Consider the following 20,013-nt stretch of genomic DNA (forward strand, 5'->3'; position numbering starts at 1 on the left):
TGGCATAGTGGTTTAGTTCACGCACTCTGCTTTGGCGGCCCAGAGTTTGCAGGTTCGGATCCCAGGCACACACCTACACACCACTTATCAAGCCATGCTGTGGTGGCATCTCACATACAAAAGAGAGGAAGATTGGCACAGATGTTAGCTTCCCCCCCCCCCCAAAAATTACTAATAATAACCTTCATGACTGTATTTAACTGATGCAATAATCTAGATATTAGATGGCTTATTTCCAGGTATGTATTACTTTTCCATTGCTGCGTAGCAAATTACCATAAACTTAGTGGCTTAAAACAAAAACCATTTATTCACTCACAACAATTTTGTAGATCAGAAGTCCAGCATGGCCTGATTGGGATCTCTGAAATCAAATATCAACCAGGCTATGCAAGGTTCTGTGGAAGAGTCCACTTCTAAGATCATATCGGTTGTTGGCCAAATTTAGTTTGTTGTGGTTGTAGGGCTGAAGTTCTCATTTCCTCCTTGGGTGACTGGCTTCCTTCAGGCCACCCATATTTCTTGCCACATGGCCCCATCCAGTAGTGGAGAATTTCTCATACATCAAATCCCTTTCACTTTGAATCTCTCTGACTTCTCTGACTTTGACCTCTAGACCGAGATTTAAAGTGCTCATATGATCAGATTAGTCCCACTTGGATAATATCCCTTTTTTAAAGTCAACTGATATGGCACATTAATTAGATCTGGGAAACCCCTTTTGCTATTTAATATATTGTAATCACAGGAGTTACATCATATTCACAGATATTATGATCAATCACAATATCAATATCATTAATATCAATATGATCAATCACATCATATTCACAGATTCCACCCACACTCAAGGGGGGAGATATACAAGGATGAGGGTATTGGAGATGATCTTAGAATTCTGCCAACTACATTTGATTTGGTTATTACTTATCAATATAAGCATATGGATAACTTTTAATTGACTGTGTACTCCAGGATCACCTCATTTATTTTTGTAGTTAATACCATGTCTTTCTTACTTTACCCACTCAACATTTTTGTATTTACATTTGACATTCCACTTCCTACATCTCTGTGGCTATTATCGTAGTTTTCTTCTTATCTGGGTTTAGAGCATGGCAGACATAGGGAATTCACAGCTTGAGACTTCTATTTTAAAGAAGAAGCTTATGAATTCCTAGGGAGAGTTATTTTGGATCTCCATTGGATATTCAAAACTGTTTTTGAAAAACTACAGAGTACCTCAGTTAATTGTAAAAAGCTGTGATATATTTAGGAATTGATGGGACAGAAATAGAGTAATGAATTATCTTATCACAGGTTTTCCAGACAACAGAGTCTGAGGCACAGCTTATGCCTGGGTGCAATACGAGGACAAGAATGAATGAAAAATGGAAGAAAGAAAAACAGTATATGAGAAAAAAGAAACACAAGGTAGTTACTAAGCTGACCACAGCTGCATGACAAAAATAGACTTTTGTTTAGTCATGTGGGATTCCTCCTGCCAAGCTGTATAGAACCAATTAGTTGAATTGAGGAAGAGAAAGAAATTTATCTGCCAACATCTTCCTATCTCTTATTTCTCACTGGTGAAAGCTCACCTCATGGTATGTTATTGTCCGTGTACCTTTCAGATTGTTGTTGGGGAAGTCAGGTCTCACACTCTGTGCTATGGGTCTTCATCGGAATCTGGAAGTGGTGGGAAGGCCAAGCTTCTATGGGTCTAGGTGCAGATATTGCTGTAGCTGTGGGGGTGGTGATAGAAGCTGTCTTCACCTTCACTCGTAGAGGAAGCCAAGTCAGCCAGTGGTATTAGAAGATAAGTTGAAGGTAAAGGCTGGTGCTGTTCGTTGGGCAAGTGACTGAGGATCCAGTAGGCAGTGAATCTGGAGAAGTACATACATTGGGTCTAACATAGGATAATACATAGTGATTGCATCTGGCTTAACTTCTTTAAAGATTCTCTATCATATGTAAATGTGCCTTTGATTGTACCCACACCACAGTTAGAACTCATTAAAGGTTTGTTATGTTTAATTTTTAGTTAATGTAGTCTCTTTGGTTCTTAGAGTCTTTTCAAAATTTACATAGTGTTTTTTTTTTTCCTTTTATGATGGAGAAGTGAATCAAGCATAATTAATATGAGAAACAATAAATATCATTCCTTTGGATATCCTTTGTTAGTTGAGTCCTAGAGTTATACTAAAAGGCATCGATCTTGTGAATGTGTTGCTTTTCAAATATGAGTTTTCAACCAGGTCAGTATTTATTCATGTAGACAAAAGCCAATTGTCTAATTTTCACGCAATTACTATAACAGCAAAATTCAAATTAATATGTACATGGTCTTCTTATATAAAAATTTTGTTATTTTTTTTGTCATTGTTAGCAAGATGAGGGTAGGGTGAACCCAGGTTCTTTAATAAGGCTTGTTGGACTGTCCAAGGGGTAAAGGTTAAGAACAAATAGACTTATTAATCTCTAGGTTTTTTCTGATTATGTGATTCTGTCATTCTAAATAAACTTGTTGTACTGACCAATTATATTCAGATCCTTCCTTTTATATCTCTAAGGTAAGTTCCTTGGCTTTAACAGGACCATTCTTATTCCCAGGTTCAGGTATGTTTGTATCTATTTTAGCTAAGTTCCATAGTTTTAACTGCTACCTAATAGTCCCAGATTTTTCTCCTGCAAACTAACCTCAAAGGTCGATCTCTGGGACTATATTTTAATTCACTTTTGGAAAACTCTTAACTATGAAGAAAATAAATAATAGCTGTCTAATGAATAAACAAACCAAAGTTTACATAGATCAAGTAAATTTTCATCATCAATTGTACATAAAAAGCATGTTATTTGTTTTGTAATGAAATATTTCATTATCAAATGAAGTGTAATAAAATAATATTATAAACATCTATGTCTCACACCAAAGATTAAGAAATAAAATTGCAAATTGAAGACTTTCTCTTCTGGCCATGATGGATTAATAAAGGCTAGACTTTGCCCACTGTAAACAGCTAACAAAAATAAACTGGTATATTTCAACAGTTTTCAAACACTGGACAATAGACAGCATAGAATTGTGATTCCTGAGAGAAGGGAAACAAACAAGGTAAGCACTGGCTTTCTTCTTGGAATTAACTTCCTGATTATGAATATGGAGAAGAGGAACCTAAACAGAGCCCAGCAAACTCACTGAGTTTAGGTGATAGAGATTGGAATTTGGAGAAGCTGAGGCAGCTGTTCTGGGGCAGAGTTCTGGAGGGAGCTATGCAGCCAAAACACATCAGAAATCTGCATAGGGATTCCCTTGAGTCTTTTTTGTATTCTGTATTCTGGGCCATGCATGTGTAGTGTAAAACTCCATATGGAAGGGCATAGCATGGGACGGAAGTTTTAAACTGAACATTTCTGAGAGCTTGCATAGAATAGTGAGATATTAGAACTTTGGTCAGTCAGAATGGTGTGACCTCATGATCAACCAGGGCATTTAGTGGAGAGCCTAATGTCTTAGAAGTAGGGCTGATCTATCCCTGGAGTGAAGGCTGTTCCAGACCCAACGCAGAAAAACTTAAATAAAACATGGTCAAACTGGATCTGCAAGTAACTTAACTGCCTCCCATTCCTCCCAACAAAAAATCCAAAATGTTTCAAAGGAAGAAAACGATATCCAGACAGTCAACAATGTAACATTTATAATGTCCATCATCCAATAAAAAATTACTAGACATGTGCAAGGAGCAGGAAAATGTGCTCCATAACCAAGAGAAAAAATAAGCAATAGAAATAGACTCATAAGTGATGGATTTGGTATAACTAATAGCAAGAAATTTAATCAGTTATAAATATTTAAAAATTTTTGAAGGAAAACATGAACATAGGAGAGAAATGAAAGCTTTAGAAAGAGAGAAAATTCTAGTGCTGAAAAATACAATTTCTGAATTAAAAATTTCACTGGATAATATTAGCAGATTAGACACTACAGAAGACAAGATCAGTGAACTTGAAAGTATTATAATAAAATTTCCTCCAAAAGGAAAGACAGAAAATAATTGCTAAAAAATTTAAAAAGAGCCTCAGTGACTGATGAAACTATATGAAGCGTCTAGTATATATGTTGTTGAAGTCCCAGAAAGGGGGAGGCAGAAAAAATATTTGAAGAAATCCTGGCAGAAAATTTTCCAAATTTGATGAAAACTTTAAGCTCACAGATGTAAGAACTCAAGGAACCTTAATCAGGATAAAAACAAACAGACAAACAAACAGACACCAAAGCACATCAAAGTTAAATTGCTGAAAACAGTGATAAAAATTTTTTTCTAAAGTAGCCAGAGCAAGGGAGGACTATGAAATAAAGAAAAAAGATAAATTTGAAGAGTGTTCATTAAAGCTGTGCCAACCAGAAGAGAAAGGAGTGACATCTTTCAAGTACTAAAAGAAAATAGTTGTGACCATAGAATTCTATACCTGACAAAAATATTCTTCAAAAATGAAAGACAAAATAAATACTTTTGTATCTTAAAAGAAGCTGAATTTTTTCTCCCAAATACTTACACTACAAGGAATGTTAAAGAAAGTTCTTCAGGAGAAAGGAAAATGAAACATCAATCTATACAAGAATAAAGAGTACTGGAAATAGTAAATATAGTACTAAAGATAAAAGATATTTTTCTCATTTTTAAAATTTTTAAAAATATACATGATTGTTTAAAGAAAATGTATTAGCAATGACTTATAATATATATAGATGTGAAGTGTTTGACAACAGTAGCCCAAAGAGTAGGGGACAGGAATGGAAGTTTACTGTTGTAAGGCCTAATATAATATGTAAAGTGGTAGAATATTATTTGAAGATAGACTATGTTATTTACGTATATTATAAATTCTAGAGTAACTGCTAAAAATGCAAAACAGAGGAATAACTAATAAAAGCAAAGATAGAATAGAATTTTAAAAATGTTCAATTAATCCAAAAGAGGCAGGTAAAGAACAAGGAACAGAACAGGTGGGATAAATAGAAAATAAATTGCATGATAATGGATATAAACATGAAGATATCATAATTCCATTAAATACAATGATCTTAACACTCCATTTAAAACAGATGTTTTCAGACTGGGTTAAAAAGTAAGACCCAACTATATGCTGTCAACAAATCCAATTAAATACTTCTGTACAAGCTATCTAAATGTTATCTTCCTTCCTTGTTCCCACCAGATAACTAAAGAATTTGGTGTTTTATCATTAGGATGAATGAATATGTGTATATAATCTAAATAAGTAATTTTTCCCTAAATAATATCAGCTATTGATTTTAATGTTTTAAAATGTTATATAAATATATCAAAACATGTATCTTTGGTGACACATTTTAACTGCTTTATATTTCATTGATGAATAAATTGTGATGTACATAGAGGGTTTTGATTTTTATCCAAAATTTATTTTAAGTTATTAAAAATGTTGCAGTGAACATTCTTGCTAGTGTTTTTGTGTACATATAGGATTGTTTCTCTAATTCCTATAACAAGCAGTGGCATTTATGGTTCTGATATACATATCTTAAATTTTACTTGATATTGCTGCATTGCTTCCCAAAATACTCATTAATTACTGCTCTTATTTTATTGCAATAGTCTATTCTCCTAAAAAATTTTCATAAGTGGTCTCGCATATACTTTTTAGAGGTACTCGTAATATTTATAGGTATTTTATAGATTTTACTGCTATAGTATATTATGATTTTTGTGTATAGTAGACTTCATACATAGTAAACTTGCTGAACTCTTGTAAAGGATGTTGTACAGATTCTAATAATTTACCTGTAGCTTTTCTCACCCACCTCCCAGGTCATATTATTTGAGAATAATAACTTGGTGTTTTCCTTGCCAATCCCTAAGTCCGTTTCCTCTTGCCTCACTAAATTACCTAGATGTCTCAGTACAATGATTATCTTTGTCTCCTTTATGATTTTCGCTATTAAATATAATCTTTTCTTTATCTGTTTGCCTACCTATCAACAGAGTAAGAAATTTCTTTTCTATTCCTATTTCCTTCCTTCCTTCCTCCATTCCTACCTCCCTTCCTCATTCCCTTTCTCCCTTTCTTCTCCTCTTCCTCCCTTCTTTTCTATTCTCTCTCTCTCTGTTGAAGAATCAATGGGCATTTAGTGTAACTTTTTTCTCCCTGTATCTATTGAGGACTTGCAGCATTTTCCCTCTAATCAGCCATCATGGAGAATATCATTAATGTGTTATATAATGTTAAACTCTTCTTGCATTTTGTTATTAGTCCAGCTTAATCGTGTTAAATTTTGTTATTATGATTGTATGTACTGGATTTGGTTTCTAATATTATGTTTAGGATTTCTATCTCTCTCTCCATAAGTGAGATTATGAGATTTCATTCTCATAATGTCCTTGCCTTGTTTTCATTTCAAGGTTTTGTTAGCCTAATGAAATGAGTTGAGCAGTATTGTGCCTATTCAATTTTTCAAAATAGCTTTTTAAAAAATATACATCTGATATAGCTTGTTATAAGGATTATCTATTCCTGGAATGTTAATAGAACTTACCTCTAATACTATCTAGTCTTGCCTGTTTTGTTTTATGTGTATCTTTTCTTTTTAAGGGTAGATTTTTAAACACTAATTGACTTTATTTGATGATTATAGTTCCATTCAATTTTACTCTACCTCTACCTTCTTGAACTAGTATTGGTAAGTCTGTTTTCTAAAAAATGTATGTTTTATTTTAATTTTCAAATTTATTGACAAGGAGTTTTCCATGGTGTCTGCTTGTTATGTAAAATTTCTGCTGAATATTTAGCCATGCTCCCTTTTTCATTTCTAATATGTTTGTACCTTTTTTCTTGTTTGTATCTTTTTTCTTGTTCTATCATGACAAGAGTTTGTTCCATGTGATTGTTTTTAAAAAGATCAGCTTTTGTTTATGTTGATCATCTCATCTCTTTTGCATCTTTATTTTCTATTTCAGTATTTATTGCTCTTAGTTTATTTATCACTCCTTGTAATTTGGGGAACTTTACTCTTTATTTTAGTGTTTTCTTTGTAGTTCTTTTTTTTCAATCTTTTGTCTATTCTAGTTTCTTTCTTCTAAGTATTATGTTAGCTGAATCCTATATTTTTCTGTAACTTTTCATTGAAGTATAATACATGCAGCAACATGCGCATAACACAAGTGTAGATGGTGCATTTTCACACAATGAAAACTCATGTACCCAGAACACTAATTTACAGTTGAAGTGTTTTAATGTCTGTAGTCCATGGCATTAATGGAATTTGAAGTCTTTCATTGCTTTTTGACTATTTCAAATCTATATTTTCTATATTTTTGTTCATTAGCTTTTCTTTAGTTATTTCTTCTTTGTGAAACTGAATGTTCTTAAGGTCACCTATCAAACAGTACTTTGACATGAAATGCCTTATACATTTGATAGAATAGGAATTAGTGAATAGGAGATGGGAGATAGAACCTGGTACAAAATAGAATGTATGGTTTTCTCATTTGTGTTTTGGTTCATATCTGGGATATCCTTTTCTCCGTCAATCCATTGTTATGGAAACATTTAATATACTTTTTAATATTGTACTTTTTTCCTCCATTTTTATTTGTTTCTACAGAGTAGAGTTGTATTAATTAATGATCCCGTGCTCCTCCCCATTAACCTTTTTGCATGTTGTTTTCTCAAGTTTTTAAATTCAATACAGGCATACTTGTGTTATTGCGCTTTGCTTTATTGTCCTTCAGTGATACTGCATTTTTCACAAAGTGAAGGTTTGTGGCAACCCTGCTTACAGCAAGTCTATTGGCGCCATTTCCAACAGCTTTTGCTCATTTGGTGTCTCTGTGTCACATTTTGGTTATTCTTGCAACATTTCAAACTCTTTCATTATTATTATATTTGTTAAGGTGCTCTGTGATCCGTGATATTTAATGTTACTATTGTAATTGTTTTGGGGCACCGTGAACTACACCCATATAACATGGCAAACTTAATCGATAAATATGTGTGTTCTGACTGCTCCACTGACTTGCCATCCTGCCTCTCTCCCTCTCCTTGGTCATCCCTATTCCCTGAGACACAATAATATTAAATTTAGGTCAATTAATAACCCTACAGTGGCCTCTAAGTGTTCAAGTGAAAGGAAGAGTCGCACATCTCTCATTCTAAGTCAAAAGTTAGAAAAGATTAAGCTCAATAAGGAAGGCATATCAAAAGCCGAGAAGGGCCAAAAGCTAGGTGTCTTGCACCAGTTAACGAAATTGTGCATGCAAAGGAAAAGTTCTTGAAGGAAATTAAAAGTGCTACCCTAGTGAACACATGAATGATAAGAAAGCAAAAGAGGCTTGTTGCTGATATGGAGAAAGTTTTAGTGGTCTGAATAGAAGATTAAACCAGCTACAACATTCCCTTACGCCAAAACCTAGTCCAAACCAAGGCCCTAACTCTCGTCAATTCTGTGAAGGCTGAGAGAGGTGAAGAAGCTGCAGAAGAAAAGGTTGAAGCTAGCAGAGGTTGGTTCATGAGGTTTAAGGAAAGAAGCCGATTCCATAACATAAAAGTGCAAGGTGAAGCAGCAAGAGCTGATGTAGAAGCTGCAAGTTATCCAGAAAACCTAGCTAAGATAACTAATGAAGGAGACTGCATTAAACAACAGATTTTTCAATGTAGACAAAACAGCCTTATATGGAAAGAAGATGCAATCTAGGAATTTCATAGGTAGAGGGGAGAAGTCAATGCCTGGTTTCAAAGCTTCAAAGGACATACTAACTCTCCTGTTAGGGGATAATGCAGCTGGTGACTTTAAGTTGAAGCCACTGCTCATTTACCATTCCAAAAATCTTAGGACCTTTAAGAATTATGCTAAATCTGCTCTCCCCATGCTCTGTAAATGGAACAGCAAAGCCTGGATGACAGAACATTTGTTTCCAACATAGTTCACAGTAACCAACAGCAAACTGTTGAGACCTACTGCTGAGAAAAAAAGATTCCTTTCAAAATATTTGTACTCATTGACAATGCACCTGGTCACCCAAGAGCTCTGATGAAGATGTACAGTGAGATTAATGTTGTTTTCAGGCCTGCTAACATAACATCGATTCTGCAGCCCATGAATCAAGAAGTAATTTTGACTTTCAAGTCTTATTATTTAAGAAATACACTTTATAAGGATATAGCTGCCACAGATAGTGATTCCTGTGATGGATCTGAACAAAGTAAACTGAAAACCTTCTGGAAAAGATCCACCATTCCAGAGGCCATTCAGAACATTCATGATTCAAGGAAAAAGGTCAAAATATCAACATTAACAGGAATTTGGAAGAAGTTGATTTCAACCCTCATTAAGTGAAGGAAGTAGCTGCAGATCTGGTTAGAAATATCAAGAGAACTAGAATTAGAAGTAGAGCCTGAAGATGTGACGGAACTGCTGTAATCTCATGATAAAACTTTAGTGGATGAGGTGTTGCTTCTAATGGATGAGCAAAGAAAGTGTTTCTTGAGATGGAATCTACTCTTAGTGAAGATGCTGTGAAGATTGTTGACATGACAACAAAGATTTAGAATGTTACATAAACTTAGCTGATAAAGCATCAGCAGGCTTTGACAGGATTGACTCCAATTTTGAAAGAAGTTCTACTGTGGGTAAAATGTTGTGGGTAAAACAGCATCACATGCTACAGAGAAATCGTCCATGAAAAGAAGAGTCAATTGATGCAGCAAACTTTATTGTAGTCTTATTTTAAGAAATTGCCACAGCCACCCCAGCCTTCAGTACACACCACCCTGATCAGTCAGCAGCCATCAACATTGAGGCAAGACCCTTCACCAGCAAACAGATTATAATTCATGAAGCCTCAGGTGATGGGTAACATTTTTTAGCAAAAAAGTATTTTTTAATTAAGATATGTACATTAGCTTCTTAAACATAATACTTTTGCACACTTAATAAACTACAGTAAAGTGTAAACATAATTTTATATGCATTGGGAAACAAAAGAAAATTTGTGTGACTTTCTTTGTTGTGATGTTTGCTTTTTTGTGGTTATGTGGAACTGAACCTGCAATATCTCTGCAGTTTGCCTTTACTCTTTATGGTATTTCTCTGGTAGTATGAATTGGTGGTTTTATAAATGTGTAATTTGCATTATTGTTTGTAAATATAGGTTTTAATAACACAATCTGTTTGAAAACTACCAGTCAGAGAAATTCCTATATTAGTAAAGTGGTGATATAATCACATGGGACTCCAATATAATAAGCGCATTTAATGCAACTCTATGAAATTTGATGTCTACTAGTTGTTTTTATACTTTTGACATCTATTTATTAATAAAGCTGTTTTTAGTACGTCATACAGAATTGTGAAACCACTATAAGCAAAATAACTATAAAGAGTATTCTGATGGTTTCTTTGAGCTGTTTATTTCCCCTTATATACTCACATTAAGCTTAACTCAGTAAACATATCTTTCACTGGTTTTAAAAGATTATGTTTAAAAAGTATGTAGTATTATTATTGGACCTATCTTAATATACAAAGATGTGTTTCTATGCATGGAAACAATTATCCTTAACCTGATACGTATGCTCACGTATACTAAAATTTTTTCCCTTTTTTGATGAGGAAGATTGGCCCAGAGCTAATATCTGTTGCCAGTCTTCCTCTTTTTGCTTGAGGAGCATTGTCCCTGAGCTAACATCTATGCCAGTCTTCCTCTATTTTTGACGTGGGATGCCACCACAGCATGGCTTGATGAGTGGTACGTAGGTCCGCACCTGGGATTCAAACCCATGAACCCCAGGCCACTGAAGCAGAGCGTATGAACTTAACCACTATGCAACCAGGCTGGCCCCTACTAGGTTTTTAAGTTTGAAAGAAATTAAGGAATCATGTAAGAAAGGAAACAGAATGACTTTGTCAAGGTCATCCAGTCTTTTATTGAAAAGACAAGGTTACACTAAGGTTTTGTGTCTTCTGGTCTTGTACATTTCCCTGCTATACTTGTATTTGGTCAATTGAATGTTAACATGGATGTTTCTTAGAAACTATCCATGTGCCAAACTAGAACTTTCTTTTTCAGTTCACTATTCCTGAAGTAGTTAGCCAAAGAGAGAGAGAGTGCGAGAGAAAGGAAGACAAATATATGTTATTTATTGCTTTTTCTAGGTGGACTTAAGTGACTTGTCCCAGTTTGTTTTTGTTGAATTTGGAAACTAATTGCTTAAAATAGATAATACACATTGAAATGACTAATACTTAGCATAAGTGATGCTTGCCATTAAACTAGATCAGGGAAGTTCAGTGAGTTATCTATATATTTTACAGTTGGAAAAAGTGTGAGAATCATTGTTTTTAAATCTTAGATTAAGCGATGAATCAATATACATGCACATATTTCATAATATAGATCTGGAATGTTAGCAATTTGATATATTCATTTTATTTTTTTAATGTATGTTTACTTATATGTACATAGTATGTGGCAACACAATGAAATGACACTTTTAGTTGCCTTTTTAGAATCCCGTAAATCTTCAGAGAATCTTGTTTTTATTCTATCTACCCCTCCCATGTATAACCATGTGCTTAAGGGGAACAGACCCCTTGGCCAGCTTTAGGGGTAGGCCTCGTTGGTTTAAGAGCAGTCTCATTTTCCTTGTCATAGAGTGGAGCAGATGTCTGTAAGATATAAAATAACGTGATAAGCATCTGTGGGGTATTAATATTTGTTTTCACTATTGTCCTCAAGTTGGCCTACATCAGCACAGGTTAGTTATTTGTTATGTCTATTGTTTCATAGATGATCTGTAAGTTAAAAATCTTAGGTATTAACTTTTTTCTTTTTTTTTTTGCTGAGAAAGATTCACCCTGAGCTAACATCTATTGCCAATCTTCCTCTCTTTGTTTCCTCCCCAAAGCCCCCATACATAGTTGTATATTCTAGTTGTAAGTCCTTCTAGTTCTTCTGTGTGAGATGCCACCACAGCATGGCTACTGACAGACAAGTGGTATTGTTCTGTGCCTGGGAACTGAACCTGGGCTACGGAAACAGAGCATGCTGAACTTTAACCACTAGGTCATCAGTGCTGGCCCAGTATTAACTTTTTATTAGTAAATATTATATAAAAAATTAAATATGACAAATTTACATTGATAACAATGTCTGACAGGTTTCTCACTGTCAGAGAAGAAAATTACACATATAAATGTGGAAAAGACAAAACTACAATGAGTTGTGTGGCATTGGATTGGCAATTGGAAGTATTGAATTCACACCAATACATATATTCCCTAGTTTGGTCCACCAAGAAGGCTTGGGAACAGTATCATGCCAGTAGCAATAAGCATATCTTATCCTCAGATCTTGATTTCTAAATACCATTCCTCATTGAAGGGAACTGGGCTCCTGGGCTAAATGTGAGATTCCAGGCCAATAGCAGGGCAAGTATAAGATGAACCTCAAATATTTTATTGTTCTAAAAAATAAGGAGGTGCTTAAAAAAATGATGATAATATGTCAAAAGGACACAAACCACTTGAAGGACCTTTCACTGGCTAATTTAGGACAACTTGAGCATCAAAATGAACAAATGATATAAATAGATTCTAACCCATTGAACAAAGCAGTAAGTTATGAGTACATACTGCTATAAACACAAAAATGAATAAATAGGGGCCGACCCTGTGGCTGAGTGGTTGAGTCCGCGTGCTCTGCTTCCGTGGCCCAGGGTTTTGCCAGTTTGGATCCTGGGTGCGGACATGGCACTGGTCATCAAGCCATGCTGAGGCGGTGTCCCACATAGCACAACCAGAAGGGTCTACAACTAGAATGTACAACTATGTACTGGGGAGCTTTGGGGAGAAGAAGAAGAAAAAAAAGAGAAGACTGGCAACAGATGTTAGCTCAGGTGCCAATCTTTAAAAAAATCATCTTTTGGCAACTGTCTGAGTATAATTAATTCAGCACGAAACATCAATAAATGCTAAACCAGTAGTTGCAAGTGTAATGAAGAACAAGGTATTTACATAGTTTCACAGTACCTCCATACCAAATACTTATTAATTACAAAGGGGAGAAGACTAATTCACAGTGGAGAAATCAGGCAGATATCACCTTAATCAAGTGATCAAAGTTAACACCACCAGTTGAGGAAATCATGCAATGAGAAGAACACAACATTACTTCTGTGATATTCCTGTGGCTTTAGTTCAAAAATAAATGAGGTAGAAAATGGGAAAAACAAGCCAGTCTTAGGGAGAGATGAGAAATTTAGGTTGGTCATGCTCAGAATGATGTTGGATGTGTGACTAAAGAAGTCAGGGCTAGAGATTTAGGTCCTCGGTATGTATGTATTTGAGGGAATGAGGCATCCAGGGAGAGCATATATGGAATGGGGAACTATGGTGAGTACCAGAGTTAACAGGCAGCCCAAAGAAGAATGCTTATGAAGGCAATCAAGAAGAAATTAAAATGGAGGAGAATTGGGAGAATGCTGGCTTGGAAACCAAGGGCTTAGAGATTCAGGACCAAGTACTCAGTAGTGCCATGTGTCACAGAGAGATTTCATAAATAAGGACAGTTTGTCCCATAGCACAACCTGATCTTGTTTAATTCTCATTATCTGAGCAAGTTTTATCTAAAATAATCATCTATTTCCTGTAAGTATTCTAGAAAAATGTAAGTATTCTACACAGGACAATGTGTATTCTAGAAAATGTCAGTATTCTAGAAAAAGACTTGCCATTCTTTCCTTGTACTGCAATTTATGAATGACAAAAGTAGTTGCGCTGCAGTGTGTTGTGAATTGGCCTTATATTCTTTAAAGTTGGGGCAAGAGTATATCCCACTTGGCTCAGGACAGTCCTGGTTTACACTTGTTGTTCTGGTGTCATAGGGCCCCCTTTCATTCGCAAAAGCTCCCTGGTTTGGATGGTAAATTGTGTGGTCCCCCCATTCTAGGTCTCTGTTGACAGAATATTCCTTTTATATCTAAAGCTGGGGAACTGATTGATAAGCAAGTCTTTTAGCCAGTTCTTCATATCTTTTATTCATTAACCAGAGGCTTATTCTCTTCCCTTATAACCCTTCTAAATCAGCTTTCCAGTAACCCCTCTAGTTCCCCAAATTTTACATGAACCAGAGGCTTCGTGGGATGATAATGTGCAAACTTTGAAAAGTTGGACAAGTAGCATTGGAGACACGACATACTCAAGTCCTTTCTTAGAGATTGACCAGGCACATGTAGAGACTCAGAAAAGCTTTTCAGTAGACTTCCCAAACTTGTTAATACGTTGTCCTAAAACTACCATGTTTTGGTTCATGTTTGCTTCAGTGTAAATTATGTGTAAATTAAGAAAAATAAAAATTTTAACTTTGAATAAGCCAACTTGGTTATAAAAAGTGATTTTGATAGATTTAGAATATTTCATATACACTGAACACAGATATATTATTTAGAAGATTCACTCAAATGTATTTAACATTTGGACTAAACTTAAAAAATGTATTGTTTGCTAATAAACTTTTTGTCATGGTTCATTTATTGAAAGCCCTGAATTACAAGAATTCACTAATATTGCTTTAAAACCAAGAAAAGGCAGTTCATATTGAAGAATTATGATAAAATAGATATTTATCTGTTTCCTTAGGAATTGTGGAGATAAGAATAGATGCCACCTGAAATGTATGCATCTAGAGCTTATTGTTTGCCCTCATTCTTTAGCCACAAGTTTTTGGAACCATCTGGATGGAATAAAGTTTTTTATTATTGATTTGATAATTGAAATGATCTTGGGTTTCATATAATTCCTTTAAAATAATGCAGTTTAAAAGGATTATAAGTATTGAAGTCTCAAGGTGTGTGACCTTTAGATATATAACCCTATTTTCAATTACTCTTCGTCTCATCAGGAAAAACAGTCTGAAGGTATGTTAGTTAAAGTAGATACGAAACTGCTCTTTTTCTACCTCAGAATCCCTGAAGCCAAACAAACCCTTGCTGCTTCTCATTCCTCTTGACTCGCGAAGCTCCTAGCCTACCTTACTGCCTTTATGCTAGAATTGTAGATGTCTTTGCTCTTTTAACAGGGTCTGCAGTTTTATTTATTTTGTACCGTAGTATTGTAACCTTTAGAAACTTTTAGAAAGTACAGCTTAAATAAAAAAATAACCTTAATTTTAAAAATAGTGTAATTTATGTCATTAATGTCTTTCTTATTGATTATTAAAAGTTATATCATAGCCAATTCTAGTTTAACTAACCTACCTCGTTTTGCAAATATAGTACAAAAAATTAATTGAGGTACATTTACCATTTTGCTGAATTTAAACCCTGGTAAGTCATAATGATCATTTTTCTGCTTAGGAAAATGGTCACTTACTCAATAGAAATTCTCTCTCTCCCAGATTTGAAGTGCTTATTACTTTGATATTCATGCAAAGTTCAGAATTTTGAAAAGTAATTCCTTGGGACCCAGCTAATGCAGCACCTCCCTCCCCCAATGATGAGCATTGTTGATGGTACATGCAAGGTGGGTTTTTGTCTATTCTGGGCAGTATTAATTTAATGTGTTGTTTTCAAGTATGTCATGTGTCCAGATGCCACAACAATCTGTGCATTTAAAAGGCACTGAAATAAAAGTAAGTAAAATATTTGTGGGTACTTTTTGGTGAGGGCCAGGGAATTTGTGATACAATTATGTTTGAATCAACTAATTCTATTAGGTTTCAGGAAAAACAAAAGTGCATTGTTTTCTTACAGTAATTATAAACATTTTATAACGTAGATTCATAGTACTCCTCTATCCTCACCACCTATTCCATTCCTGCTTCTCCTTCTATATTCCCTATTACTGTTAATGACATTACCATCTGTCTAATTCAGCATTTTGCCAAGTATGATCCATGAACCACCTGAGTTTGAAAACCTTGGCAGGGAGTTGGTACTTGTTTAAAATGCAGCTTCCTTGGCCCCTCCCTAAGCTTACTGACTGTATAGCTCAAATGAATGAAGCCTGGGACTTTGTATTTTAATTATCACTCAAGTTTAAAACCACCATTCTCTTTACCTTTTCCTCTGTCTCATGTCCTGTATCCAGGCTGTTCCCAGATTCTAAAAAGTCAAGCACCAAATGTCACTTCCTTTCTGCTTGCTTGCTGCATTGCTCCCTTACTGGATTGCCTTTGGAATGTAGCTAGATTTTTTTTTAGCTTATTAATTATTTTCAAACCTCCCAGTTTTTCTAATCTTATTAAAAAGTGTCTGATTTGGTTACCTCACTGCACAATACCCTTTTATGGTTTCCTGTTGAATTCAGAAAAAATCTAAAGTTTCAGCCTATCATTAAAAGCTGCCACAATTTAGTCATTGCCCCATTCAAGCCTCCACCAAGGAGGCTAAAGGATCTCACAGTCTGTGGTGCTCAGCTCTCATGTCTACTTCCAGCAGTTTCTCAAATGCTAGCGCCCAGAAGAATTACCTATGAGTGGTTAAAAAGAAAAGTATTTGTTCTCAAACTTTAATGGCCCCTCCAAAACAAAACAAAACCTCAAACTGGAAATTCATCGACTTTAGCCCAAGAACTTCTGATTCAGTAGGACCGTGATGGGGCCGAGGAATATGCATTTTAATGAGCATCCCAGGCAACTCTGATGCTGGTGATGGTTGGACCACACCTTGACAAATGCTAACCTAGAGCCTCTAGCTGCTCCTGGTGAATCGTTGTGCCTAACTAGACCTTAGCCTTTCCTGTGAGATACTCAATTCCAGCCAGCTGATCTTTCCCAGAGGGACTGGGATTTCCCCACTTTACCAGTACCACAGAGTCTGTGGTACTCAATGCAGTTTTGAGATTAGGTAATTCAAGATACTACACATTCCTGTTATCTTTATTCACTGTCCAAGATGACCCATTTGGCCATTTCTCCTCCCCTGAACACTTAAGCCCATATTATTCTATGGTTTTATTTCTTTTCTTACAGCCTGAACTCTTGTTATTCCCGTCCTTGCCTATATTTTTCTTTATATCCCTCCTGAACCCCATCTTTCCTCAAGCACTTCGTTGATTCTTACTTTTACCTCTTGACATTAATTAAAACCTGATTCTTCTCATAGACACCATCTTCCTGATGCCTTCTTAAGTGGAGACTGTTGTTTTTTTAACTTACCACATATCTGTGGATCAAGAGGCTGGTTGTTATTTTATTTTCTTATTGCCACTTCCAGATCATTTACTTTTCCATGCGTGTGAAAGCAAATAAGACAAATGAAACAAAAAACCCCCAGCTCCTTTGTGGTTCATTCCATTTGACTCTAGTGCCCTCTGCCTCACTTTTTTGCTATTATCTATGGACATCCAGGTCACTCCTCTATCTTCCTTTCCACTCTAGCCAAAATCCTGGCACCGTTCTGGGTGTCTTCACTATTCACATCTGTGATGTATATATTATCCTGGTCTCTCTTTTCCTTAACTTATCTGGCATAATGTTTTCCTATCTCTTTAGTCATCCTGAATCATAACCTGCTCCATTTCAATAATATCAGTCACCTCACACTTTCAATGAATAATCTTTAGTTCTTCTCTAGTAAAAGAATGATTAGTTGACTTAATCCAAATCTTTAAGTCCAAAAATTGATCTTCTTTCTGCTTAACTCTAAACTCCCTGCTGTCTTTGCTACCTTCTCCAGCTTTAGACTCCATGGTACCTCATTTCGCTCACTTTATATAGTATCCTAAACTTGTTTGCCCTACTGCCCTTCAGTCATGCCTGTCTGGGAAAACCTAAACTTTCCTTAATCCAGCTGTATATCCCTTCGCTATGCCAGCACTGAGCAGCTGAGCACTCAGAAAGACATACATTATTTGCAATCATGTAATTCGCTGCTACCAGAGATTCATGGTTACCAAATTCATTTGATCTCTTAGTGTTTCTCATTAATCCTGCTTTCCCTAGACAACCCTTTCCATTTCTCCATAGCATAAATTCTGGCCTCTGCACTCTCAAATCTCCAAACTTTCCATCATCCATTTTACTCTTAGGAGATAATCTTGTCTCCTATTTCATAGTGAACTACCAGATAGAGCTCCCTCTATGTTGGGCTACCAAACCTCAAACCTTGTGTGTATTTTTACCCATCAATTTTTCCTCTTTCCTGTTCAAGTGAAAGAGGTAGTCTGCTATGATTATTCCTGCAAGCGTACACTGAATTCTATCCCTTGCTATCTACATGGCAACCTCCAACATGTTTTCCTTTTTTTTCTATATCTTCACCCCTCACTGTCTACTGCCTCCTTCCACTTATTAAGACCAACTTGAATTTCCATCTTTATTCAAAAACAAGCCCTCAAGAGTAAAGCAAAACAAAGCATAACAAAAAATCTCCGTTAACCTCGGTGCCTCTCTACAGATTATTCTGTCTCTTTCCTTCATTTTACTTATTTTGTAAGAGATTTGTTTAGACTTTCCATCTCTGTTGTATCATTCTTACTTATTCCTTAGCTGATAGGAAGTTAGTGTTTCAATGCGTGCATCAGGGAAGGAGCAGGGATCTCCATTGTTAAATGATGTTACAAGGACGTAAAACTGATGAATGCCCATTTGATTTAGGTCCAAAGGAGCTATTCCTTCTTTCATTTAGCATAGTATTTTCGACAGTTATCTCCATTGTTGCATATTATCAGTAGATTTTTGCTGGGTAGTATTACACGGTATGAATAAACCACAGTTTATCAGTTCTTCTGTTGATCAACATTGGGGCTACTTCCAATTTTTGGCTGTTATGAATAAAGCTGTTTTGAACAATTTTGTACAAAGTTTTTTTGTGATCATATATATTTATCTCTCTTCGATAAATACCTAGGAGTAGAATTGCTGGTAGTTAACTTTGTAAGAAATTGCCAAATGATTTTCCAGAGTGGTGGTATGATTTTACACTCCCACCAGCAATATATGAGAGTTTCAGTTGCTCCACGTCCTCCCAATATTTTGTATAAGAAATCTTTATTTGAAACATTCTTGTGGATGTGTAGTGATATTTCAATTCTAATTTTAATTTGCATTTTGCTGGTTACTAATGGTTGTTGAGAGCTTTTTCATGTGCTTATTTGTCAGTTGTATGTCTTCTTTGGTGAAGTTCCTGTTCAAGTCTTTTACCCATTTTTTTATTGGGTTGTATGTCTTATCTTATTGAGTACTTCTTTATACATTGTGGATGCAAGTTCTTTTGTCAGATATAGGTATTATGGATATTTACTTCCTGTCTATAACTCTCCTATTTATTTTCACACTGGAATTTTTTGATGAGCAAAAACTAATTTGGTGAAAGACAGTACATCCTTTCTTTGCTTTTATGGTCTACACTGTGTTGTCTCTAAGAGATATTTGCCTACCCCGAGGTCATGAACATAATCTCTTTTTCTTTTCCCAGTAGCTTTATTGTTTTAGCTCTTTTATTTAGGTCTATGATCCATCCTCAATTGATTTTTGTGTGTGGTGTGAGACAGAGGTCCAGTTTTATTTTGTTTTTTCTCCCATAAGGATATACAGTTGTTCCAGGACTATTTGTTGATACTGCATTCTTTTTAGTTCCATAGTATGGCTGAAGGGTGAGTCCCAATGACTGAGATTCATTTCCTGGAACATGACATTTTGGAACTATCATGGAACTGATAACTGTTGTGGGGACCTGAAATTGGCCACCCCAAGATATGTCTCTTTGGCATCAGGATTATTTGAGGCTGATTGCTTTTAATAAACTGGGACAGGGAAGGAGGCTCTGAGGAAGGGAACTTGCCCTTTGTTAGGACACATTTACATTTGTAAGGTAAATCTCTATCTGTAAAATGTGCCTCCCTCTCTGTACCAGGAAGAAGAAAGGAGATGACCTTCTCTCTAGAAACTCTTAATCAATGCCAAAGGCAAAGACTTAAATCTGCATTTTATTGTGCTAGTCTGGTAGCCTCCTGTAACTGACTTCCCTCCCCCT

At 35.5% G+C, this 20,013-nt stretch overlaps 1 protein-coding gene across 6 annotated transcripts in view; it reads left to right on the forward strand.

The window, feature by feature from the left end:
• TRIQK (triple QxxK/R motif containing) overlaps positions 1-20,013 on the forward strand; it is an 82,312-nt gene that overhangs the window by 18,650 nt on the left and 43,649 nt on the right. For 3 of the 6 annotated variants that reach the window (XM_046642585.1, XM_046642587.1, XM_046642588.1), the window contains one exon: positions 1,321-1,434. The exons of 2 other annotated variants lie outside the window; for them this stretch is intronic. In XM_046642585.1, coding sequence (XP_046498541.1) covers positions 1,354-1,434 — 81 coding nt within the window. In that variant the 5' untranslated portion in view covers positions 1,321-1,353. Of the gene's footprint in view, positions 1-1,320; positions 1,435-15,434; positions 15,560-20,013 lie in introns of all 6 variants that reach the window. One more of the 6 variants, XM_046642589.1, reaches the window with a different exon arrangement.

Source organism: Equus quagga, chromosome 16 (genome assembly GCF_021613505.1).
Source record: "Equus quagga isolate Etosha38 chromosome 16, UCLA_HA_Equagga_1.0, whole genome shotgun sequence".
Lineage (NCBI taxonomy): Eukaryota > Metazoa > Chordata > Mammalia > Perissodactyla > Equidae > Equus > Equus quagga.